The sequence below is a fragment of the Dipodomys merriami genome, unplaced genomic scaffold (assembly GCF_024711535.1).
Source record: "Dipodomys merriami isolate MVZ:Mamm:240054 unplaced genomic scaffold, mDipMer1.0.p SCAF_373, whole genome shotgun sequence".
Lineage (NCBI taxonomy): Eukaryota > Metazoa > Chordata > Mammalia > Rodentia > Heteromyidae > Dipodomys > Dipodomys merriami.
In genome coordinates, this window is record NW_027205304.1 from 352,385 (window position 1) to 376,750 (window position 24,366).

At 54.4% G+C, this 24,366-nt stretch overlaps 1 protein-coding gene across 1 annotated transcript; it reads left to right on the plus strand.

Annotated features, from left to right (window-relative positions):
• Positions 1-541: 541 nt before the first annotated feature.
• Positions 542-23,853, plus strand: Ephb4 (EPH receptor B4). Its single transcript, XM_069989268.1, has 17 exons — positions 542-1,040; positions 3,755-3,825; positions 4,719-5,006; positions 5,962-6,358; positions 8,820-8,975; positions 9,067-9,399; positions 10,768-10,892; positions 11,233-11,398; positions 12,656-12,758; positions 13,179-13,243; positions 13,345-13,458; positions 13,567-13,814; positions 18,537-18,752; positions 19,009-19,158; positions 20,284-20,477; positions 20,687-20,842; positions 22,885-23,853. Exons 1-17 carry the CDS (start codon positions 989-991, stop codon positions 23,012-23,014), a joined length of 2,964 nt encoding a protein of 987 aa, XP_069845369.1. The 5' UTR covers positions 542-988; the 3' UTR covers positions 23,015-23,853.
• Positions 23,854-24,366: the final 513 nt, after the last annotated feature.

Genomic DNA, 24,366 nt, shown 5'->3' on the forward strand with positions numbered 1-24,366 from the left:
CGGGGGGGGTGGGCAGCTCCCGGGATCGGGGCCTCCAGTCCGCGCGGCCAGGTCGGAGCGGGCTTTGTGCGTGCAGGGCGCATTTACACGCGCAGCGGGGCGGCCCTTGGTGGTCGGATGTTTCTGTCTGCTTCCGGGGTGCCTGCTGGACTCGAGGCTGTCCCGAGGGGTTCCCCAGGCCACTAGCCTGACACGCGCGTTCCGGGGCCGGACGCGCTCCGCGCGGGTCGGGGCGGCCCCGGGGCTCCGCGCCCCTCCCCCTGCGCCAAACTTTCTCCAACTTCGCCGCGCGCTCCCACCGCGGCCCGGCCCCGCCCCCTCGTGAATTATTCATCAGGGAGCGGGCCAATCAGCGTGCTCGCCTCGCGCTCCCTCTTCTCTCCTACTCTCCCCCCTCCCACCCCTGCCAGGACAGGGCTGGGCGGGGGGGGGGCTTGCCCCAACTCCGCCCCCGCGCCCCTCCCTCCCCGGCCCGCCCGCCCCGCGCGCCCCTCCCTCTCCGGCCCCGCGCCGCCCCCTCCCCTCCCTCCGGGTCCCGGCCGGCGCGGCTCCCACCGTCCTCGCCCGCGCGGAGCGCTCCCGGCCCGGCGGCGCGAGCTGAGCCGCTGTGGAGAGAGTAGGGGGAAGATCGCGAGCGGACGGCCCACCCCGGCCAGCCTGGGCGGGACCCCCAAACTCCAGCCGCAACTCTCTCTCTCTCTTTTCCTCTCCCCCCCCCCACACCCCTCGCGCGCCCGCCCAGCGCCTCTCGCCACCGCCGGGGCGCCCCGCACACGGCCTCCCGCGCGCGCGCGGCGGGGACGCGGGGCCACACCTGGGCGCCGCCGCCCGGTGCCCGGAGCCTCCGCATGGGCCGCCGCTGACCGAGGGCCCCGACGGAGAGGCCCCGGTGCGTCGTCGGCGCCCACCCGCCCAGGGGGAGGGTCAGACCTGGGGGGGCTAGGGCCCCCCAAACTCGGATCGGATCCAACGCGATTGAGGAGGCGCCATGGAGCTGCGGGCGCTGCTCTGCTGGGCTTCGCTGGCTGCCGCTTTAGAAGGTGAGTTTCCCCGGCGGCACCCCGCCGTTCCTGGAACTCCCTTTCCCCCCCCCCTAAAAAAAAGTTGAGCCTGGGAGCGGAGGATCCGACCTGTTCTTTATCTGTCTCCCCGCACCCCGACCCCCCAACACCGCGCACCAACCGTGCGAGGCGGAGGGGGCGGGGAGAGGCGGCCGCCGGGGAGTGGAGTTTTCTTTTGTTTGGGAAAAGAGCTGGAGTCGGGCCCCGACCCGGGACTTTCCTGTACCCCTGCACCCCACATTCTCAACCCCTCGTGCCGGACGCCCGTGGCAGCCTTTCCTTCCTTCCCCACCTCGGGGGTCCAAGATGACCCCCCAAAGTTTCCGTCCGACTTCTCACTTCGGGCTAAGCGGGAGGAGGGAAGGACGCTTCCAGACCTGCAGCTGCAGCCCGGGCACAACTTCGTGCTAGGCCCAATCACCGACAACCCCCCCCCCCCCCGTGAATTCCCCAGCATCCCCACCTGGGTTTGCACCCCTCGGAATGCCCCTCCCCTCCTGCAGTCCCACTCCACACGCCCCGAAAGGCTCCCCAGGCCAGTTCCCCTTCTGCAGGCAAGCCTCTCCCCTGGTTTCCCCAGGCTGTACCCCAACTTTTTAAAAATGCCATCTAGACCCCAGCTCAGTCCACATCCGTGACTTTTCTCCCGCCTGACAAACCAGCACAAAGTGTTCATCCATGTCCTCGGGTCACCCCCGAACTTTTCACAATTACAAACATCTTAGTCACCCCAAGTTTCTATATTTCCTTTTTTCTTTCTTTCTTTTTTCTTCTTCTTTCTGTTTTCCAAGATCTCTGAGTCTTTCTTCTGTCGCCATTCCCCAGAGGAGCAGCCAAGAAGAGTCCAATCAACCACTCTGCTTTGCGGTCCCTAATCTCCTTTCAATGAGCTGTTTCCCCCCACCCTCCAGACTCCCCAGTTCTCTTCACTGCTTAGAATCAAAGGGGTCTCTGGGGAGTGGGCTTTGGTGTGTGTGTAAGGGGGGGGGGTTGCTGCTGACCAGGAGAAATCAAAGGCAATTGGAAGACTTCTCTCCCTGGCTGGGCAGAGCCGCTCTGGACTAGGGATCAAAGGCCGAGTATTTGGAGGGAGTTTTGGGAGCCTGGGGCCAAGGGAAGAGGAAACCTAGGGGCAGAAAAATCTCGGGGACAAAGTGTACTGGGGAGGAGGAGGGGAGAGAAAGGTGTAAAGAGGAAATTGCTCATTCTTGTGTGCCTTCCAAGCCCTAATCCTCCTTTAGCTTTATGGATTCTTTTACCTCCAGCTGCTCTCACCTCCCATTTTCCCGATGGGAAGGCTGAGGCTTAGAAATGTTCAGTTTACCCAAAACTCTCCAGAAGGTGCTGGCAGATGTACATCGGAGGAGGGGAGAGGTAGTGACAGAAAGGCAAATGGGACAGAGAGCTGGGGAGAAAAAGGTGAGGGAGGCTTGTGAAGGGCCGCATCAAAAGGATGGTGGAGGCTGGAGGAAGAGAGAGTGAGGCCATGCCCGGCCCGAGTGTGGAGGACACTGTTGTAAATTGGAGACAGGAAAACGCCATCCAGGCTTGAACAATGGAGGGTGGAGACCACAGCCTCGATTCTCCCCCTTCCCAGCACTCCAGGCATCCTGTCCCAAAGTGCTGGGCGGCTGCTTCACCCACGGGGAACCCTGGGCCTCACCGTAGGCCCCCTAGGTTTTTTTCCTGCACCAAATCCCCCAGTGCACAGGTCCCTAGGAAGAGGCTGCCACACCCACGGCGGGGGGGGGGGGGGGGCTTAGCTTCTCCTCTGCCACCCCCAGGGGTAGGGGTGGAGGAGCGGACTCCAGGTGTGCAGCTGGGTCCCTTACCAGCCTCCTCCCAGGCAGGTCTCTGCCTCCGGCCCCCCCCACGGTGCCCTGGCCTCGGAGGGGGGGGCTCTGCCACTGCCAAGGGGCATTCCTGCAATTTTTCCTAATCCCTTTCTGCCAGAATCCTGGTCCCCCCCTCCCCCTTCTTCCCCCTCTTCTCCCTTCTCTCCCCCCACCCCCCCCAGATGCTAGAGCCCAGCCAGGTGTGTTCACACTTCCCCTATGCCTTCTCCTAAAATCTCTTCCCCTGTTCCTCCTCATAACCGAATCCAGATGTGGGGCCTCTCTGCTGGGGCAGGGCGGGAACCCCAGCGTCCTGGTCCCGGCCTCCAGCATTTCCTCCTTCCAGGCTGGCAGTGCCCCAGGGGGCGGGGCTGTGCCTCAGGTGCCCGTCATCTCGTCATCTCTCTGGTGGGAAGGACGGGAACCTTTGGTGTGAAAAGGGGTGGCAACCAGGAGGAGGAGGAGGAGTGGGGGTGGGGCAGCAGAGTGGAGGGCTGCGTGGAAGGGCTGTGTGGAAGGGGACAGCCCGGGAGGGAATGCTCTCTGCCCCAGAGGCGGTTGGGGTAAGGATGGGGCTCTTTCTCCCCAAATTGCTCCCCTCCCTCCCTCCCTCCCTCCTTCCCCTCCTCCTCCAGGGCCCAGCCTCTCTGGAAGGCCCAGGTCTGGGCGACCTGAGGCAGTCCAGTACCTGCCAGCTGTTGAAGGTGGGGCTGGCACTCCAAACAAGAGGCCTGCTGGAGAGGGGGTGCCAAGGGCAGGGCTCCCCCTCCCTCCCCTCCAGTCCCCTGACTCCAGCTTGCAGCCGGGGAGCTGGGCCTGCAGGGAAGGTTGAAGCTCATTCACCTCTTTGTCTCTTAGAAACTCTGCTGAACACAAAACTGGAAACTGCAGATCTGAAGTGGGTGACATTCCCTCAGGTGGAAGGGCAGGTAAGAGTTGGGGGGCTGCTTTGTCTCTGGATGGGGTGTCCTGAGCACCTGGTATCCCCAAATCGCTCCTCAGACTCCCTCCCCTCCTCAGACTCCCTCCCCTCCCCTTCCTTCCTTCCTTCCTTCCTTCCTTCCTTCCTTCTTTCCTTCCTCTCTCTCTCTCTCTCCCTCCCTCCCTCCCTCCCTCCCTCCTTTCCTTTTCTCCCTCGCTTCCTTCCTTTCATTTGTACCAGTACTGGGGCTTGAACTCAGGAATTGGGTGTTCTCTCTTAGCCTTTTGACTTTAGATTGGTGCTCTACCACTTGAACCACAGCTCCACTTTTCTTTTCCTTTTTTTGGGGGGGGGTCCAGTCGTGGGGCCTGAACTCTGGGCCTGGGCGCTGTCCCTCAGCTCTTCAGCCAAGGCTAGTGCTCTACCACTTGAGCCACAGCGCCACTTCTGGCTTTTTTTCTTTTTGCTTATGTGGTACTGAGGAATCGAACCCAGGGCCTCAGGCATGCAAGGCAAGCGCTCTACCACTGAGCCACCTTCCCAGCCCTCCTTTTTTTTTTTTTTTTGCCAGTCCTGGGCTTGTACTCAGGGCCTGGACATTGTCCATGAGCCACTCTGTGCTCAAGGTTAGCATTCTACTACTTGTACCACTTCTGGCTTTCTCTGTTTATATGGTACTGAGGGATTGAACCCAGGGCCTCATGGATGCTAGGCAAGCACTCTACCATCAAGCCACCTTCCGAGCCCACAGCTCCACTTTCTGCTGCTTCATTAGAGATAAGAGGCTCATGGACTTTTCTACCAGGGTAGACTTTGAACATCGATTCTCAGATCTCAGCCAGGGTGGCAGGCCTGAGAGTCACAGAACCTGTCTGACTCTGCCCCCCTCTCTCGGTGCAGTGGGAAGAGCTGAGCGGCCTGGACGAGGAGCAGCACAGTGTGCGCACGTACGAGGTGTGTGATATGCAGCGCGCCCCTGGCCAGGCGCACTGGCTGCGCACGGGCTGGGTACCCCGGCGTGGTGCCGTGCATGTCTACGCCACGCTGCGCTTCACCATGCTTGAGTGCCTGTCCCTGCCCCGGGCCGGTCGGTCCTGCAAGGAGACCTTCACCGTCTTCTACTACGAGAGTGAAGCAGACACGGCCACAGCACACACACCAGCCTGGATGGAGAACCCCTACATCAAGGTACCGAGCACCCATCAGGGATGCGCTCCGCGGTGGGGGCCTTCTCTTCCAGCTCCACCTCCCAGATGCTGCCCGGGTAGCCCTGGCTGATTCCACTTTTCTGAGTCCTCATTTTTCTCTGTCTTCCTGTCTCCCTCTGGCTGATAGCTTTCTTTTTTTGGTTCCAGTCCTAGGGCTTGAACTCAGGGCCCGGGCACTGTTTGTGAGCTTTTTGCTCAAGGCTGATGCTCTAGCACTCTAAACCACAGCTCCACTTCTGTGTTTTGGGTTTTTTTTTTGTTGTTGTTTTTAATTTTTTTTATTTGGTGCTCACGTGGAGATAAGAGTCACCAACTTTCCTGCTCGGCTAATTTCCAACTTCAATCTCAGATCTCAGCCTCCTGCATAGTTGGGATTACAGGTGTGAGCTACAGCACTTGTCTTGCTTGTTTGTCACATCTTTTTTTGTTTTGTTTTGTTTTGTTTTTTGGGTCCGGTCGTGGGGCCTGAACTCTGGGCCTGGGCACTGTCCCTCAGCTCTTCAGCTCAAGGCTAGCGCTCTACCACTTGAGCCACAGCGCCACTTCTGGCTCTTTTCTTTTTGCTTATGTGGTGCTGAGGAATCGAACCCAGGGTCTCAGCCATCTTCCCAGCCCCACATTTTGTGACTCTGTGACTCATCCCTCTCTTTCTCCTTCGCTCTGGGAGGAGGATCTGGCATTTTCTGGGTGTAGAGAAGAGCAGGGGGCTGGGAGGGGAGCAGAACGAAGGCTGGATGATGTACTGGAGGTGCTCAGTAAGGATTAATTGGACAGCTTTGGAGGTTGCAGGAAAGTTATTGGGGGTAAAATGCAGTGGAAAGTTCTGAACAAATGAAGGGAGCCTGCTAGAGGGGCAAGTTGGGACAAAGAAAATCCACTGCTCCTGAGAGAAGCGGACAGGGCCAGTGAGTCGCCCTCTCCCCGTCTCCTGCCAGGTGGACACAGTGGCTGCTGAGCATCTGACTCGGAAGCGCCCAGGGGCCGAGGCCACAGGCAAGGTGAACGTGAAGACGCTGCGGCTGGGGCCGCTCAGCAAGGCGGGCTTCTACCTGGCCTTCCAGGACCAGGGCGCCTGCATGGCGCTGCTGTCCCTCCACCTCTTCTACAAGAAGTGCTCCGAGAAGACCATGAACCTCACCCGCTTCCCAGAAACCGTGCCCCGCGAGCTGGTGGTGCCCGTGGCGGGCAGCTGTGTGGCCAATGCACTCCCCGCACCTGGTCCCAGCCCCAGCCTCTACTGCCGGGAAGATGGCCAGTGGGCAGAGCAGCCCGTCACCGGCTGCTGGTGTGTGCCTGGGTTCGAGGCCACTGAAGGGAACAAAAAATGCAGAGGTGAGGGCTTAATTTCTTTCCCTTTGGTTTCGTGCCGGTGGTGGGACTCGAACTCAGGGCCTGAGGTTTTTCTATCAAAACTGGTGCTCTCCCATTACAGCCACAGCTCCACTTCTTGCTTTTTAGTGGGTAGTTGAATAGAGTCTTCCAGACTTTCCTACTTGGGCTGGCTTTGAACTGTGATCCTCACATCTCAGCCTCCTGAGTGGCTAGGATGACAGGCATGAGCCACCTGTGCCTGGCTTCATTATGACTTTAATACTATCAGAGTTGATGAGAATGAGATTTGCCACTGTATTTTGTGTGTGTGGTGTGTATCTATGCGTGTGTGTGTGTGTGGGGGGGTGTATTTCTTTTTTATTGCTATTATAAAGGTGATATACAGAGGGGTCACAGTTATGTAAGTCAGGTAAAGGGTACATTTCTTTTTGGACAATGTCACCCTTCCCTTGCTCTCTCCCAGTTTTTCCCTCCCTTCCCCACCCACAAGTTATATAGTTCATTTTCAACAGTGTCCAGTGAATACCACTGCGTTGGTTCACTCTTTGTCCCCCATTTCTGTGCCTCTTACTTATCCTCCCAGAGACAGATAAACACACAAGACAGAAAAAAAAAAAAACCAGCAAAGAAGAAGAAAAAAAACTCATTTCTTAGTGTGTGTGTGTGTGTGTGTGTGTGTGTGTGTACTTTTTTTGTTGTTGTTGTGGGCCTGGGTGCTGTCCCTCAGCTCTTCAGCTCAAAGTGAGCACTCTATCTACTTGAGCCACAGCACCACTTCTGCTTTTCTGAGTGGTTTATTGGAGATAAGAGTGTCACAGAAGCCGGGTGCTGGTGGCTCACGCCTGTAATCCTAGCTACTCAGGAGGCTGAGATCTGAGGATTGCGGTTCAAAGCCAGCCCGGGCAGGAGAGACAGTGAGACTCTTATCTCCAATAAACCACCAGAAAACCGGAAGTGGTGCTGTAGCTCAAGTGGTAGAGCGCTGGCCTTGAGCTGAAGAGCTGAGGGACAGCGCCCAGGCCCAGAGTTCAAGCCCTACAGCCGACAAAAAAAAAAAAAAAAAGAAAAAAAAAAAGTGTCACAGACTTTCCTGTCCGGGCTGGCTTTGAACCATGATCCTCAGATCTCAGCCTCCTGAGTAGCTAGAATTATAGGCATGAGACACTGGCACCCTGCTTGTATATTTTTGTTGTTGCCTTCTGAATTCATGTGGTTTTGAATTGTTCCAGACAGGGTCTCACCACGTAGCCCAAGCTGGCTTCTCAGCCTCTGGAATGCTGGGACTATAGGAGTGTACCACTGTGCCCAGCTTGTATCTGCCCCTGTTTACAGGGACACACATGGTGCTATATTATCAATGTATAGATTTCTTTTTAACACTTACAATTGTGTTGATTTTTATTTGATTTTGTTGGGAAGCCTACATACTTTGTGGTATACATTTAAAATTATTATTCTAATCAGAAGTCTGGGTGCTTCATTAGACTGTGAAAGTCAGATAGAAAATACCCCTGGGGTGCTGGTGGCTCATGTCTGTAGCTACTGAGATCTGAGGATTGCGGTTCAAAGCCAGCCCAGTCAGGGAAGTCCATGAGACTCTCATCTCTAATAAAAACCACCAGAAAACCAGAAGTGGAGTTGTGGTTTAAGTGGTAGAGCACTCGCTTTGAGCTGAATTGCTCAGGGACAGCACCCATGCCCAGAGTTCAAGCCCCACGACCGACAAAAAGAAAAAATACCTTCCATGGTTAAAGGGTCTGTCCTCTCCCCCATCCCCCTCTCTCTTAGTTTTTATTTTTCAATATTGAGATTTGGACCCAGAGCCTGTTATTGGTTGGCTTGCTAGCTAGGCAGGCACTCTACCATTTAAGTAACATTTGTAGCTCAACTTGTTGCTGGTTAATTTGGAGACAGAATTTCAAAGACTTCTGTTCTGGGCTGTGAATCCTCAGATTGACCTTCTGAGTAGCTAGGATTACAGGTGTGCGCCACTGACACCAGCTGCGCATAGATGTTTCTCAGATCCTTCCATGCCATTTGAACTGTGATCCTCAGATCTCAGCCTCTGTTTCATCTTACCACTGCATGCAATCTGGATGGAGTGTGTGTGTGTGTGTGTGTGTGTGTGTGTGTGTGTGTGTGTGTGTGTGTGTGTGTGTTGGAACTGGGACTTGAACCCAGGACCTCACGAATTCACTTGAGTTTTTCCACTCCAAGCTGGCTCTCTACCATTTGAGCCACAGCTCTACTTCTGGCCATTTTTGCTGGGTTAATTGGAGTTAAGAGGCTGGAGGGTTTTTCTGCCAGGGCTGGCTTCATGGCTTTGATCTCAGATCCTCCGATCTCAGCCTCCTGAGTGCTGAGGTTACAGGTGTGAGCTATGTCGCCCTGCCCAGCTTCTGTGGTTTGGGGTTTGGACGCCCGAGTGTGCGTGCACATTCTCACCCATCCTCTCCCTCAGCCTGTGGCCAGGGCACCTTCAAGCCCCAGTCAGGAGAGGGGTCCTGCCAGCCGTGCCCAGCCAACAGCCACACGAACACCATCGGATCGCCCTTCTGCCAGTGCCGCAATGGCTACTACCGGACCCGCGCAGACGAGCGCAGCGCCCCCTGCACCAGTGAGTGGCAGCGCCCAGAGCCTGGGAGCGGGGATTCCCGGGGTGGACCCTCCCGAGTCCCCCACCCTCGGCTGACCCCCGCTTCCCGCAGCCCCGCCCTCGGCGCCCCGCAGCGTGGTCCCGCACCTGAACGGCTCCCACCTGCGCCTGGAGTGGAGCGCGCCGCTGGAGTCAGGGGGCCGGGACGACCTCACCTACGCCCTGCGCTGCCACGAGTGCCGCCCTGGGGGCTCCTGCCTGCCCTGCGGGGGCGACCTGACCTTCGACCCCGGCCCCCGCAACCTCCAGGAGCCCTGGGTGGCAGTTCGAGGGCTGCGCCCCGATTTCACCTACACCTTCGAGGTCTCCGCCGTGAACGGCGTGTCTTCCTTAGCCTCAGGGCCTGTGCCGTTTGAGGCCGTCAATGTCACCACGGACCGCGAGGGTGAGGCTGGGGGCGGGGGTGAGGGGGGGCTGGGGGCGAGGCTGGGGGTGTCCTTAGAAGGAGCAGTAGATGAGTTCTGCGGCTGGTTCTGGGGCGGGGCTTGTGTAATCCTGGCCTTGGCCCCACTCCTGAGGGTGTGGCTAAGGCATCGGGGGCGTGGCCAAGGTGGCAGGGGCGTGGCTCCGGTGATAGGACATTGGCTTGCTCCAACAGTAGGGGCGTGGCCCAAATAGCTGCCTAGCAAAGCCCAAGTTACTGAGTTCAATCCTCAATCCACCAAGAGGTAGAGGGTGTCAGGTAAATTAAATAGGTTGAATTAGGTAGCTGATACAGAGAACACCACGTGAAGAGAAGTTTGTTGTATTGCCGAGCTGCTCCGCCCCCCCCCCCATGGTGGAGAAGCGCATGGTCGTGGGGCTGGGGCTGGGGGGCTGTCTTGCCCAGCCTTAACGTGTGGTCAAGTAAAAGAAGGTTTGGCACCACTAGGTGCCTGGGACCCGCCCAGGGTCGGATGGGAGACGTGTGTGTGTGTGGGGGGGGGGGTCCAGGATGTGACAGAGGAGGGGAAGGTGACTACCGTTTACCTAGGTGACACAGGTCTTGGGCAGAGATGTAGCCAAGAGAAGGGAGGAGTCTGCCTCACTTTCCCAGAGTGAACCTTACAAAGGGAGCAAACAAAAGAGCCTCTGGAAGCTGGGGGGCCAGTGGCTCACGCCTGTAATCCTAGCTACTCAGGAGGCTGAGATCTGAAGGCCGCGGTTCATAGCCAGCCCAGGCAGGAAATTCCATGAGACTCTTACCTCCAAGAAACCACCAGAAGACCAGAAGTGGCGCTGTGGCTCAAGTGGTAGAGTGCTCGCCTTGAGCTGAAGAGCTGAGGGACAGCGCCCAGGCCCAGAGTTCAAGCCCCACGACCTACAAAAAAAAAAAAAAAAGAGCCTCTGATCTGGATAGACTGAGAACTTGAAGGAAAAAGGCGAGCACTGGGAAGTGGAGTCCATCCACAGAAAGAATGGAAAGCCAAGAAACAGACATAAGTGTATTGGTTAAAAGACAGGATGGCCTAGGGGCAGAGTCCCAAGGAGTTGGGCCACAGATGATTCATGCCTATCGTCCTAGCTACTGAGGAGGCTGTGATATGGAGGATCACAGTTCAAAGCCAGCCCAGGCAGAAAAGTCTGTGATACTCCATCTCACAGTTAACCAGTCAAAAGCTAGGCTGGGGGTGTGGCTCAAGTGGTCAAGCTCCAGGAGCAAGTGGAAGGCCCTGATTTCAAGCCCTGGTCCAACCAAAAAGTAAAAAATAAAAGAGTTGGGGAAAGTGAAGACTAAGACAGAGCGGCAAGTCCCTGCATGTCTTTCTTACAGTGCCACCTGCAGTATCTGACATTCGTGTGACCCGGTCATCGCCCAGCAGCCTGAGCCTGTCGTGGGCTGTTCCCCGAGCACCCAGCGGGGCTGTGTTGGATTATGAAGTCAAGTACCATGAGAAGGTGAGGCCAGGCCCTGACTTAGTAGTGGCCGTGGGGGAGGCCTGGCCTCTGAACTGCAGGCATGTGACCTGAACTAGAATTTCAGGTGGGCCATGTGTGTGCTGTGTGACCTTGAGCCAGCCCTTTAGCCTCTCTGAGCCTTGCTATCATTTGTAAAATAATTATAAAGCAATCCAATGTGGTAAGGAATGCAGTATCCACCCACGTGAGCTCCCAGAGGCCCACAGTGTCAAGGGAGTGGTGTGGGGGGCTGGGGGAGACAGGAAGAGCAGCAAGAAACCAAGGGGTGGGGCGAGGGGGTTCTGGCTTAACAGGTGATCCTCTTTTTTTTCTGGGACAGGGTGCGGAGGGGCCCAGCAGTGTGCGGTTCCTGAAGACATCAGAGAACCGAGCGGAGCTCCGGGGGCTGAAGCGGGGAGCCAGCTACCTGGTCCAGGTGCGGGCACGCTCTGAAGCCGGCTACGGCCCGTTTGGCCTAGAGCACCACAGTCAGACACAGCTGGATGGTACGTGTGGGCAGCGGGTGAGCAAGGTGGGGGGCCTTACCTCTGCTTCTGTAAGGCACCCCAAAAGTCATATTCTCATTTTCCTTTTATCGAGGGGATGCCAGTACTGGGGCTTGAACTCAGAGTTTGGGTGCTGGTCCGTGACCAAGTTTTGCTCAAGGTTGGTGCTCTACCACTTGAGCCACAGCTTCACTTAGGGCTTTTTGATGGCTAATTCGTGATGAAAGTCTCACAGAGCCGGGCGCTGGTGGCTCACACCTATACTCCTAGCTGCTCAGGAGGCTGAGATCTGAGGATTGTAGTTTGAAGCCAGCCTGGACAGGAAAGTCCGTAAGACTCTCATCTTCAACTGAACACTGGAAGTGGAGCTGTGGCTCAAAATGATAGGGCACAAGCCTTGAGCAAAAAAGCTCAGGGACAGCATCCAGGCCCTGAGTTCAAGACCCAAGACAGACAAGATAAAAAAGTCTCACAGATTTTCCTGCCCAGGTTGACTCTGAACCTCAATCCTCAAATCTCAGCCTCTAGGATTGCTGGTGTGAGCCACCGGTGCCCAGCTCAGTCTGCTTTTTTGCTGCTTCACTGGAGATGAAGTCTTGAATTCTCTGCCTAAGTTGGCTTTGAACGTCCATGCTCTGGATCACAGCCTGCTAAGTAGCTAGGATTATAAGTATAAGCTGTCAGCGTCTGGCCAGAAGTGGAATTTTCCCCCCCTGAGCATAAAGTCTGCAAGGTTCATGTTCTAGCATGTTCCAGTGCTTCATTCCTTTTTATAGACAAGTAATTATCTGTTGTATGACTCTAGCACATGTTCTTTCTTCATTCATTCGTCTGTGAATGAATTCTTTTCATTCTGGATCCTTTGTGTGTATTAATGGTACTGGAGATTGAACTCCAGACCTTCTGCTTAAAGCGCATGAGCCACACCTCCACTTCTAGCTTTTTGCTAATAAAGATTTGTGTCTCCTTGGTTTGTCTGCCTGGGCTAGCTTCAAAACCAGATCCTCAGATCTCAGCCTTCTGAGTAGCTAGGTTGATAGGCGTGAGCCACGGGCACCTGGCAAAGGAGACTAAGTTGAGCAGCATTGAGATTAAAGTGCTGGGGGAGTCCAGAGCAGTCTGGAACCCACCTGCACTTCGTGCCACCTGTCACCGTGGGCGGGGGCCTGTATTCAGGAACCCAGTCCATTTCCCAATGTTAGTGCCCGGGCTGCAGGGGCTGTAGGGTCAGCTGACCAGTGGCATCTTCTCCTGCAGAGAGTGAGAACTGGCGGGAGCAGCTGGCCCTCATCGTGGGCACGGCGGTCGTGGGCGTGGTGCTGGTGGTGGTGGTGGTGGTGATCGCCGTGCTCTGCCTCAGGTAAGGAAGGACTTGGGGAGCCCCCGGGCCCCTGGAGGCCCTATGCGGACGGCCTTGTGAGAAAAGCCCTATTGTCTACATACTGCCCTGTTTTCATTTCCACCATCATCTTCTCTAGTTAGAGATGCTTGACTCAGTTTACTTTTTGTGTATCTGTGTATGCCAGTCTTAGAACTTGAACTCAGGGTCTGTGTGCTTTGTTGCTCAAAGCTGGTGCTCTACCACTTGAGCCACAGCCCTACTTGCAGCTTTTTGGTAGTTAATTGAAAGTAAGAGTCTCACAGATTTTCCTGCCCAAGGCTGGCTTTGAACCAAGATTCTCAGATCTCAGCCTCCTGAGTAACTAGGATGACAGGTGTGAGCCACCGGATCCACCCCTGGGTTTACTAACCTCTTTTGCTTCTTTCCCCCTGGCTGTAGGAAGCACAGCAGCGAAAGGGAGGTGGAGTACTCGGACAAGCACGGACAGTATCTCATCGGGCATGGTAGGCAGGTGGACCCTAAAGGAAATGGGGAAGCAGCGTGGAGGCTGGACACCCGGAGTCCAGAAGTTTAACAGCTCATGAGGGCCCTGGTGACTCCTTAGGTACGAAGGTCTACATTGACCCCTTCACTTACGAAGACCCTAATGAGGCAGTGAGGGAATTTGCCAAAGAGATCGACGTGTCCTACGTCAAGATTGAGGAGGTGATCGGCGCAGGTGAGGCTGGGTGATGGGGGAGGGGGCGCCTAGGAATGCAGCAGGCTGGGAGTCAGGGCACCCTGGGGCAGTGGAGAGCCACCCTTGACTGGATCTGTCTGTGGGCAGGCGAGTTTGGAGAGGTGTGCCGGGGGCGGCTGAAGGCCCCGGGAAAGAAGGAGAGCTGCGTAGCAATCAAGACCCTCAAGGGTGGCTACACAGAGCGCCAGCGTCGCGAGTTCCTGAGTGAGGCCTCCATCATGGGCCAGTTCGAGCACCCCAACATTATCCGCCTGGAAGGAGTGGTAACCAACAGCGTGCCCGTCATGATCCTCACGGAGTTCATGGAGAATGGGGCCCTGGACTCCTTCCTGCGGGTGAGTTTGTCCTACCGGGGTCTGAGTCCAGCCACACTCCACAGCAGGTGTGTCCTGCTGGGCCTGGCAGTGCACACCTTTAATCCCAGTGTGCCGCAGGCTGGGGCCCGGGGAGCCTGAATTCCAGGCCATCCTGGACTACATAGTGAGACCAAATCTCAAAAAGGAAGAAAAAGCCAAGCACTGGTAGCTCACACCTGCCATCCTAGCTACTCAGGAGGCTGAGATCTGAGGATCGCAGTTCAAAGCCAGCCTGGGCAGGAAAGTTTGTGACTCTCTTATCTCCAGTAAACTAATCAGAAAAAGCCAGAAGTGGCACTGTGGCTCAAGTGGTAGTGTGCTAGCCTTGAGCAAAAAGAAGCTTAAGGACAATACCCAGGCCTTGAGCTCAAGCCCTAGGACTGGCAAAGAAAAAAAAATGGACAGATTAAGGTCTACCAGCCTTCTCCTCTTGGTAACTCTGGGCTTCCCACTCTTGTTTTGTTTTCTTTGAGAAAGGTTCTGACATAAAACTTCCCTTTGACCTCTCTGTGGGGCCAGCTGGCTCTCTTGCCAGTTCAGGGACCCAGGAAATAAAGCTTTAGTAAACAGCTTTATTTGTTTTTCTTTCCTTTCTTTCTTCCCTCCCAACCCTCCCCTACCACCTACAGAGTTTGAACTCAGGATCCTCACATTTGCTTAGCTTGCTTGTTCACAACTGGTGCTCTACCACTCAAACCACACTGATAACTTGACTTTTTACTGGTTAATTAGATAGTCTTGAGGACTTCTCTGCTTAGGCTGGCTCTGAACCTTGATCTTTGTGATCTCAGCTTCCTGAGTATCTAGGATTTACAGGCATGAGCCACTGGCCCCTGGGCATATTTGATTTTAATTTTAGTCTTATGGAAATTAACAAAATAAGTAGACTTGTGCATCTGTGTGATGTGGGGACTCAGACCAAGAGCTCTTCCTTCATCCAGCACAAATGGACTTTTTTTTTTGGGGGGGGGAGGTCCAGTTGTGGACCTGAACTCTGGGCCTGGGTGCTGTCCCTCAGCTCTTCAGCTCAAGGCTAGCGCTCTACCACTTGAGCCACAGTGCCACTTCCGGCTTTTTTCTTTTTGCTTATGTGGTGCTGAGGAATCGAACCCAGGGCCTCATGCATGCAAGGTAAGTGCTCTACCACTGAGCCACCTTACCAGCCCCCCTCCTTTTTTTTTAAAATCAGTTGTGGGGCTTGAACTTGGGGCCTGGGCGCTGTCCCTGAGCTCTTCAGTTCAAGGTGAGCACCCTACCACTTGAGCCACAGCACCACTTCTGGGTTTTTTTGTTGGTTAATTGGAGATAAGAGTCTCACGGACTTTCCTGCACAGACTGGCTTTGAACTATGATCCTCAGATCTCAGCCTCCAGAGTAGCTAGGATTACAGGCGCCCGGCAACAAATGGACTATTTTTTTTGTATTGGTACTGGCCAGGGCTTGAACTCAGGGTCTGGGGGCTGTTCTTTAGCTTTATCACTCAAGGCTGGCACTCTGCTACTTGAACTACAGCTCCACTTTGGGCTTCTTCCTGGTTAATTGGAGGTAAGAGTTTCCCATACTTTCCTGCTGAGGCTGGCTTTGAACCCTGAGCCTCAGCTCTCAGCCTCCCTAGTAGCTGGGATGACAGCCGCCACCCATGAGCCACAGATGCCCGGGTTAAATCCTGGAGAGTTCTTGTGACATGGCTGTGGTGAAAAGTGGACCCTTGTGTCTTAGATGGCTCCTGCCGTCCAGACGTGTGGCTCAGCTCCACTGTTCTGTGTTTGCTGTCAGCCATGCTCTTCTTGGTACTCTGAGAAGTAGGGTCAGGTGTGTGTGAAGAGCTTCACAGGGCATATGAGGGTGCTGGGGAGGTTATGTGGTTCCCTCAGGAGAGACCCATTCTGGCTTCCACCATCAACCCCGGAGGACAGCCTGACCCCTCCCTGTGGACCCACCAGTCTGTATTGTGGCCATGCAAAGGTCCTGGTGCAGGGAGAGGAGGAGTAGATAGGAGAGGATGGGGAGTAGATAGAACTAGAGGAAAACAGGCCAGCTGCATGTAGTGGCGGCCATCTAGAATCCCAGCTACTTGGGGAGGTTGAGACCAGACAGAAAAAAGCCACCAAGACCCTAGCTTAAAAAGAAATAGATACACAATGGAATTCTATGCCTCCATCAGAAAGAATGACATTGCCCCATTTATTAAGAAATGGAAAGACTTGGAAAAATTTATATTAAATGAAGTAAGCCAGGTCCAAAGAAACATAGGTCCCATGGTTTCCCTTATTTGCAATAACTAGTATATGTCTGAGTCAAGCAGAAAAGGTCAGATAAGATAATGTTAGGGAAATAAACCCTAAGATATGTATTCAAATGTTTTTTCTTTTTTTTTTTTTTTTCCCTGTTGGTCGTGGGGCCTGAACTCTGGGCCTAGATATTGTCCCTCAGCTCTTCAACTCAAGGCTAGCGCTCTACCACTTGAGCCACAGCGCCACTTCTGGCTTTTTTTTGCTTATGTGGTGCTGAGGAATCGAACCTAGGGCCTCATGCATGCAAGGCAAGCACACTACCACTGAGCCACCTTCCCAGCCCTCAAATGTTTTTTCTTTCATGCGATTGTTTCTAACACATTTATAAGATTATTTCTTTGTTGCTTTGTGTGTCCCTCCCCCACAGTATAACCCCTGCTTTCACTGTATTTGATAACGGTATAATTTGTGGAGGGGAAGGGAAAAAAAAATTGTTTAAATAGGGATACAGGTGGACCCATTGCAACAATGAGATGTACAAGTCGTTATGTGGAAAACGAACTTTACAACTTTGGTGGGTGGGGGAGGAGGAGGATTGTGGGGGTGGAGAGGGGGAGGATAGGAAGGGGAAACTAAGGAGGAGGCTATAATGCTTGATAAGAAATGTTCTCATTGATGGGGCTGGGAAGGTGGCTCAGTGGTAGAGCGCTTGCCTTGCATGCTCAAGGCCCTGGGTTCGATTCCTCAGCACCACATAAGCAAAAAGAAAAAAGCCAGAAGTGGTGCTGTGGCTCAAGTGGTAGAGTGCTAGCCTTGAGCTGAAGAGCTGAGGGACAGCGCCCAGGCCCCGAGTTCAGGCCCCATGACTGGCAAAAAAAAAAAGCAAAAGGAGAGCTGGAGTTCATGTGTGATTCTCTGGGTTCCATCCCCAGTACCAGAACTAACTAAAAAAAAAAACAATAATAGATGGTAGGTTTTTTCCTTTTTTTGGCATGACAGTTTTGAACTCAGGACCTCACACTTGGGAGGCTAACACTCTACCACTTGAGCCAGCCCTGTTTGTGTTGTTAAATTGAGAGTCTTACTTTATGCCCAACTAGCCTGGTCTGCAATCTTCCTATTTTATACTTTTCCTGCTTTGCTCAGCCACTGCACCCAGCCATTGGGTGAGATATAGTCTCTTAACCTTTTATGCCTGGGCTGGTCTCAACTGAGGTCTCCCGAGCTCGGCTTCCCAAGTAGCTGGGATTATAGCCACTGAGCCTGGCTATGGTAGTGGATTTGGTGGAGGGATTTTGGCAAGAGCATGAGACTAAAGTTGATGTCTTGATGTCTGGCTGGATGCTAGGGAGCCACAGAGAAAGTGGGTGCAGGCGTTGGGGACATGTTTTGAAAACAGGGCCAGGATTGCTGACAGGGAGGAACCAGAGGCGGCCATGGGGTCTCCAGCTACCCATTAGCCACCTGAGGCTTCCACAGCTGGCCATGGCAAGCCAAGATGGAACTGGGTGTTTGGACCCCAGTGTCCTGGACGAACCTGGAAGATGTGGTCAGGAACTCGTGTGGCCTGCCTGGCATAGCTAGGAGAGCAAAGTCTGGCAATGTCAGGGTTGAGCTGTAGCTGGCAGCTTTGGTACTGGCCCCCTCGTTTCCCATTATTGTCTTCCAAAACTAAACACAGTTGCTCCAAGAGTGGTGAGTGAGTTAATAGTTCAGATCCTTCCTACCTTCCTTTCTTCCTTCCTTCCTTCCTTCCTTTTCCTTCTTCTCTCCCTCCCTTTTCCCTCCCTTCCTTTCTGCCTTCCTCTCTTCCTTCCTTCCTTCCTCCTTTCCCTCTCTCCCTCCCTCCCTCCCTCTCTTCTTTCCTTCCTTCCTTCCTTCCTTCCTTCCTTCCTTCCTTCCTTCCTTCCTTCCTTCTTCCTTCCTCCTTCCTTCCTTCCTTCCTTCCTGTCTCCCTTCTGTAGAGCTGTGGTTCAAGTGGAGACTTTTATCTCCAATTATGTACCAAAAAGCCAGAGATGGAGGTGTAGATCCAAAGTGGTAGAGCACTAGCTTTGAGCAAAAGAGCTCAGGAACAAAGCCAGGCACAGTGGTCGCTCACGCCTGTAATCCTAGCTTACCCAGGAGGCTGAGATCTGAGGCTAGAGTTTAACGCCAGCTCAGGCAGAAAAGTCCATGAGACTTTTAGCTCCAGTAAAACCAGACTTTTAATCTGCAGTAAAGCAGTGCTGTGGCTCAAGTGGTAAGAATGCTAGCCTTGATCACAAAGAAGCTCAGGAACAACACCCAGGTCCTGAGTTCAAGCCCCAGGACAGGCACAGCAAAACCACAAACCATTGAGGCCCTGAGTTCAAGCCTTAGTACTGGCAAGCATTGCACATGCGCACATACTCCCACACAAGCATGGGCAGGGCCACGGTGGGTGGGTGGTCAGTCCCGAGCGGGTCCTTCTTCCTGTCCTGTGCAGCTGAATGACGGGCAGTTCACGGTCATCCAGCTGGTGGGCATGCTTCGGGGCATCGCCTCGGGCATGCGCTACCTGGCTGAGATGAGCTACGTCCATCGAGACCTGGCGGCCCGGAACATCCTGGTCAACAGCAACCTGGTCTGCAAGGTGTCTGACTTTGGACTCTCACGGTTCCTGGAGGAGAACTCTTCTGATCCCACCTATACCAGCTCTCTGGTGAGGCTGGGCCCCATGCAAAGCAGGTGGAGGAGGGAAGGAGGTTGAGGGGTGACCAGGAAGCCTGGCCCAGGGAGAAGAAACAGGTTCAGGCTGATTGAGACCCGACTGCCGGCATGTTGGAAAAGAACAAGAGTTGGGGAAGGGAGAGCTCAAGTCCCAGAAAGAAAGGAAACGCCAGTTAGGGAGAAAAGGCCAAAGTCTCCAGCGAGGGCTACAGTGCCGGAGTCCATTTCCTCCTCTCCTCTCCACGCAGGGAGGAAAGATCCCTATCCGATGGACAGCCCCCGAGGCCATCGCCTTCCGCAAGTTCACATCCGCCAGTGATGCCTGGAGCTACGGGATTGTGATGTGGGAAGTGATGTCTTTTGGGGAGCGGCCATATTGGGACATGAGCAATCAGGATGTAAGTGTGTCCCGGCCCTGTGTTTCCTGGGGGCTTTTCTTACCTGCAGTACAGGGTGGGGGGGTGGGCACTTCCCAGGTCCTTGTTCTGGTCATGCATATCATGAAGAAGGGGGGGATCATGGGCTGGGAATGTGGCTTAGTGGGAGAGTGCTTGCCTAGCATGCCCTGGGTTTGATTCCTCAGTACCACATACACAGAAAAAGCTGGAAGTGGTGCTGTGGCTCAAGAGGTAGAGTGCTAGCCTTGAGCAGAAGAAGCTCAGGGACCCAGGCCCAGAGTTCAAGCCCCACGACCGACAAAAAAAAAAAAAAAGCAGCAGCTCAGGACAGTGCCCAGGCTCTGAGTTCAAGCCCCAGGACTGGCAAAAAAAAAGGGTGTGCGTGTGTGTGTGCCAATCAATACTGGATTCAGGACCTCTCTATTGCTTTTGGCTTTTTCACTCAAGGCTGGTGCTCTGCTAACTTGAGCCATACTTCCATTTCCAGCTTTTTGCTGGTGTGTTGGACATTAAGAGCCTCATGGACTTTTTGCCCCTGCTTGGCTTCTTGGAACTAGGGTTCTCAGATCTCATCCCCTCTGAGTAGCTAGGATCACAAGTGTGAGCCTCTGGTCCCTTGCTGAAAAGCAGAGGCCATCCTCACACGAGAGCATCTGATACAGCGTAGTTAAGATGGAAGGGGATGGAGGATGGAGGTCACAGGATGTTACATTCCAGACTGTGCCTGGGGTATCTAGCCTTTGGCACAATTAAAAGGACTCCCAAGCCAGACACAGCAGGTCACACCTGTAATCCTAGCTACTCAGGAGGCAGTGATCTGAGGATTGCAGTTCAAAGCCAGCCTAAGCAGGAGAGTTCTATGAGACTGTTCTCTCCAACTAACCAACAGAAGTTGGAAGTGGAGCTGTGGTTGAAATGGCCAGGCACTAGCCTTGAACACAAAAGTTCAGGAACTGCACCCAGGCCCTGAGTTCAAGCCCCAGTATCAGCACAAAAAGGACTCTGTTGAGATCTGTGATTCTGGGGCGCTGTGACTCCCCCATCCCACTATCAGCGTGGGACCCTTTCGCTTCCCATCCCCCTTGCCCCTTCATAGCCTCATCTGGCTCTTGCCTGTGGTTCCAGGTGATCAACGCCATTGAGCAGGACTACCGGCTGCCCCCGCCCCCGGACTGCCCCACCTCCCTCCACCAGCTCATGCTGGACTGCTGGCAGAAAGACCGGAATGCCCGACCACGCTTCCCCCAGGTGGTCAGCGCCCTCGACAAGATGATCCGCAACCCTGCCAGCCTCAAAATCGTGGCCCGGGAGAATGGCGGGTGAGGGTCCCAGAGACCAGGCCCCTTCTCTCCCTCTTCCTTGCTCTCCACTCAGATCTCTTCCCCTCCCCTCCCCGGCTACACACATCCGCCCCCACTGGCCAAGAAGGCTCCAAGTCTCTTTGGAAGTAGATGAGAGCATATGTCTTGGCAAGGCTGTTGGTCCCCTGACTGGGCCTGGGACTCAGCATCCTTCCCCCACCCCGTAGGGCCTCACACCCCCTCCTGGACCAGCGACAGCCTCACTATTCCGCCTTTGGGTCTGTGGGTGAGTGGCTCCGAGCCATCAAGATGGGAAGATACGAAGAAAGCTTTGTAGCAGCTGGATTCGGCTCCTTTGAGCTTGTCAGCCAGATTTCTGCTGAGTAAGTACAGTAGCAGCAGTGAGAGTGAGTAGAAGGGGTTTTGGGGGTGTCAACCTCCCAGAGCAACTATTACCTCGATGAGGCAGTGTGGCAGGAAGTTACTCCATTACCATACCTAGAGCAGCCTCCCAAGCAATAACAGATGCTGGAGTGGGTGCTGGTGGCTCACACCTGTAATCCTAGGTACTTAGGAAGCTGAGATCTGAGGATTGCAATTTGAGGCCAAATCCAGTTCATCTCTAGTTAACAAGCAAAATGTCCGAAGTGGTAGTATGGCCTTGAGCACAAAAAAAGCCAGCTGGGCACCATTGGCTCATGTCTGTAATCCTAGCTACTCAGGCTGAGATCTGAGTATCTCGGTTCAAAGCCAGCCGGGGCAAGAAAGTCCGTGAGACTCTTATCTCCAAGAAACCACTAGAAAACCGCAAGTGCCGCTGTGGCTCAAGCAGTAGAGCCCAAGGACAGCGCCCAAGCCCAGAGTTCAAGTCCCATGACCGACCAAAAAAACAAAAACAAAAAAGCCAAGCAAGTGGGTGAAGCCCTGAGTTCAAGCCCTAGTATGCATACAGAAAATAAAAACCGCTGTTGGAGTGAAGAATCCAAGGGCCCCTTCTAGATGGCAGTGCGCACCTCTGCTCCCGGGGCCTTTGCAGCTCGGGGGACCCCCCTTCCGTGCCCTTTGTCTGTATCTATCTTTGTACATCTATCTACATTCCAGGCCTGGCATGCTCACATTAACGTGTCCACTCCCGTCCTGTTTTCCCACCCATAAAAGGAGAGGCTGGGCCTGAGTTTTGGAGATCCATCCTAACTTCAGTGTTAAGTGGTTTTATGATCCATCATCTCCCATGTAACCGTTCTTTCCTGCCTTTTCCATGTCTCCCAAGGCCTCTGCTTGCTCCAGGTTTGAGTAATAGCCTAAGGGATACAAATCTATGCGCAGGGGATTCTTGGCAGGGGGACCCATCCTGTGTGTACTCCAGGGACCTCCCCTTCCTCTCCACCCCATCCCCTGTCTCTTTCCTACTTTTCCTTTCTCCCTCCACATTATTTTGTGCTTTTTCCTTCCTCTATCCCACTTCCTGCTGCCTCGCCTCTTGGGGGGGGTGGGGAGGGCAGCTCTCAGAGCTCCACCCCCCATAGGGCCCACCCATCAAAATCCTCCAGAAACTGCCCAGAGACTACTGACATCATTCCTTCTCTATCCCACTTGCCTTCCTGATTGATTCAATTGTAGTCTGGAACTGAGTAAGCCTAGCCAGGTGCTGGTGGCGCTCACATCTATAAACCTAGCTATTCAGGGAGCCTGAGATCAGGATCCAGGTTCAAAGCCACCGCGGACAGGAATGTTCGTGAGGTTTTTGTTTTGTTTTGTTTTGTTTTTTGGTTGGTTGGTTGTGGGGCTTGAACTCTGGGCCTGGGTGCTGTCCCTGTGCTCTTCAGTGCTCTCCCACTTGAGCCACAGGGCCACTTCTGGTTTTCTGGTGGTTAATTGGAGATAAAGAGTCTTAGGGACTTTACTGCCTGGGCTGGCTTTGAACCAAGATGCTCAGATCTCAGCCTCCTGAGTAGCTAGGATTACAGGCGTGAGCTCCTGGTACCTGGCTTGTTCATGAGATTCTTGTCTCCACTTAACCACTAAATATTAGCTGGAAGTGGAGGTGTGGCTCAAGTGGTAGAGTGCCAGTCTTGAACAAAATAGCTAAGAGACAGTGCTAAGCCCTGAGTTCAGGCTTCAGTACTGACAAAAAATAGAACTGGTGGCTCATGCCTGTAATTCTAACTGCTTAGGAGGCTGAGATCTGAGGATCATGGTTCAAAGCCAACCCCGGCAGGAAAGTCTTGAGACTCCTATCACCAATAAAGCACCAGAAAACCGAAAGTGGCGCTGTGGCTCACGTGGTAGAGCACTAACCTTGAGCTGAAGAGCTGAGGGACAGTGTCCAGGCCCAGAGTTCCCACAACCGACCAAAATAAATAAAATGAATAAAACTGGCAGCCCCAGGAGCCTATGGCTTACGGAGCACTCTGCTCTTTCGCAGGGACCTGCTCCGAATTGGGGTCACTCTGGCAGGACACCAGAAGAAAATCTTGGCCAGCGTCCAGCACATGAAATCCCAAGCCAAGCCTGGAGCCCCCAGCGGGCCAGAAGGACCAGCCCCCCAGTACTGACCTCCCTGAGGACGCCGCAGTCGCTCCTTTTTCCTGGGGCACAGTCAGGGGCACGCACAGAGACCCTCAGCCCTGCGCCCCGTGGATTGCACTTTGAACCCGTGGGGGTGGGGAGTTGGCAGTTGGGAGAGACAGGATTTGGGGTTTGTGCCATGGAAAGCAGAGAAGCCCATTCCAGGCGGGGAACCCCAGACCCAAGAGTGGGCATGAGCAGAGGGTGTGAGAGGCGCCCAGTATCTCCCAGCCTCTCCAGAGGGTGCTCCCCCCCCCACCTTGATCATGCCCCCCTGCAGACCAAAGAGACGGTGGCCAGCCTGCCAGCTCACCTGTGGCGCGGTCCCAGGAGGCAGGAGAGGGTGTTGAGGCTCAGTGACTCATCCATCACTGGGTTTTGATGTCCCTGCCACCCAATGCAATCATTTCCCTTGTAAATGCCCCTCCCCCACTGCTGCCTTCATATTGAAGGTTCTGAATTTTATATATATATATAGATATATATTTTTTTGTTTTGTTTTTGGTCTTATTTTTTCTTCTTCCCTTTTATTTTATTTTTTCTTTTTCTACCATCCTTGTCTTCATGTCTTTTTGTGTTGGGGGCACCTGTGTTGCTGTCTCCTTCTTTGCCCAAGTTTGGAACAGGGACCCACCCATGTGTCTGTTTCCAGAACAATGCCTGGGTCCCCCAAGGACCCCCCCCCTCCCTAAGCTGTGTCCACAAAAGAGTGCAGCAAGAAAGGGGGTGTGGGAAGGCAACCTGAGACAGCAATGCTTGGAGGGACTCTTAAATTATATTTAAAAAAACTTTTTTTGTTGTTATAAATAAAAGGAAATGGGATGCATCCCAGCTCTGGACTAGATTTCTGCCAAGCAGAGGGTCTGAGTCTGGAGGGTCCAATGGCTCAGGGCCTGTGGGAGGCTGGATGCCACATCCCTGGCCCCCAGGGTGTGTTTGGGGTGGGGGCCTTAGGAGGTGACTCATTCACAGCAGCTGCTAACGGCTCCTGCTGGCCTTTGCCAAGAGCCCCGGGCACCTCCGGGGTGGGGCTGCCCCTCCCCCGTCCTTGGTTCCTTTGCCCTAACGGGTACTGTGAGGGGGACAGGCTCAAGCCCTGCCGTGCCACCTCATGAAAGGGAGGAAAAAACCTAATTGGGGACGGGGGGGGGGGTGTGAGTAGGGGTCCAGTCAGATGGAGACAGATGTGGGCCAGATGTTGACATTAGCCTGGTTTCATGGGAGAGCTGGCACTGGCTGTGGGGGAGGGGGCTGGAGGGGCTCCCACGTGAGCATGCCCCATGGCATGCTGGTTGGAGGACAATTCCCCCATTCAAGAGGCTGCCCAGGCAGGTTCTCG

What these genes read in the sequence shown, in the direction of transcription:
- Ephb4 (XM_069989268.1), top strand. Translation starts at nt 989, where the DNA reads ATGGAGCTGCGGGCGCTGCTCTGCTGGGCTTCGCTGGCTGCCGCTTTA. An exon ending in AGGGAACAAAAAATGCAGAG is followed by an intron (nt 6,359 to 8,819) that starts GTGAGGGCTTAA and finishes CCTCTCCCTCAG; the next exon opens with CCTGTGGCCAGGGCACCTTC. An exon ending in CCCTGGACTCCTTCCTGCGG is followed by an intron (nt 13,815 to 18,536) that starts GTGAGTTTGTCC and finishes TGTCCTGTGCAG; the next exon opens with CTGAATGACGGGCAGTTCAC.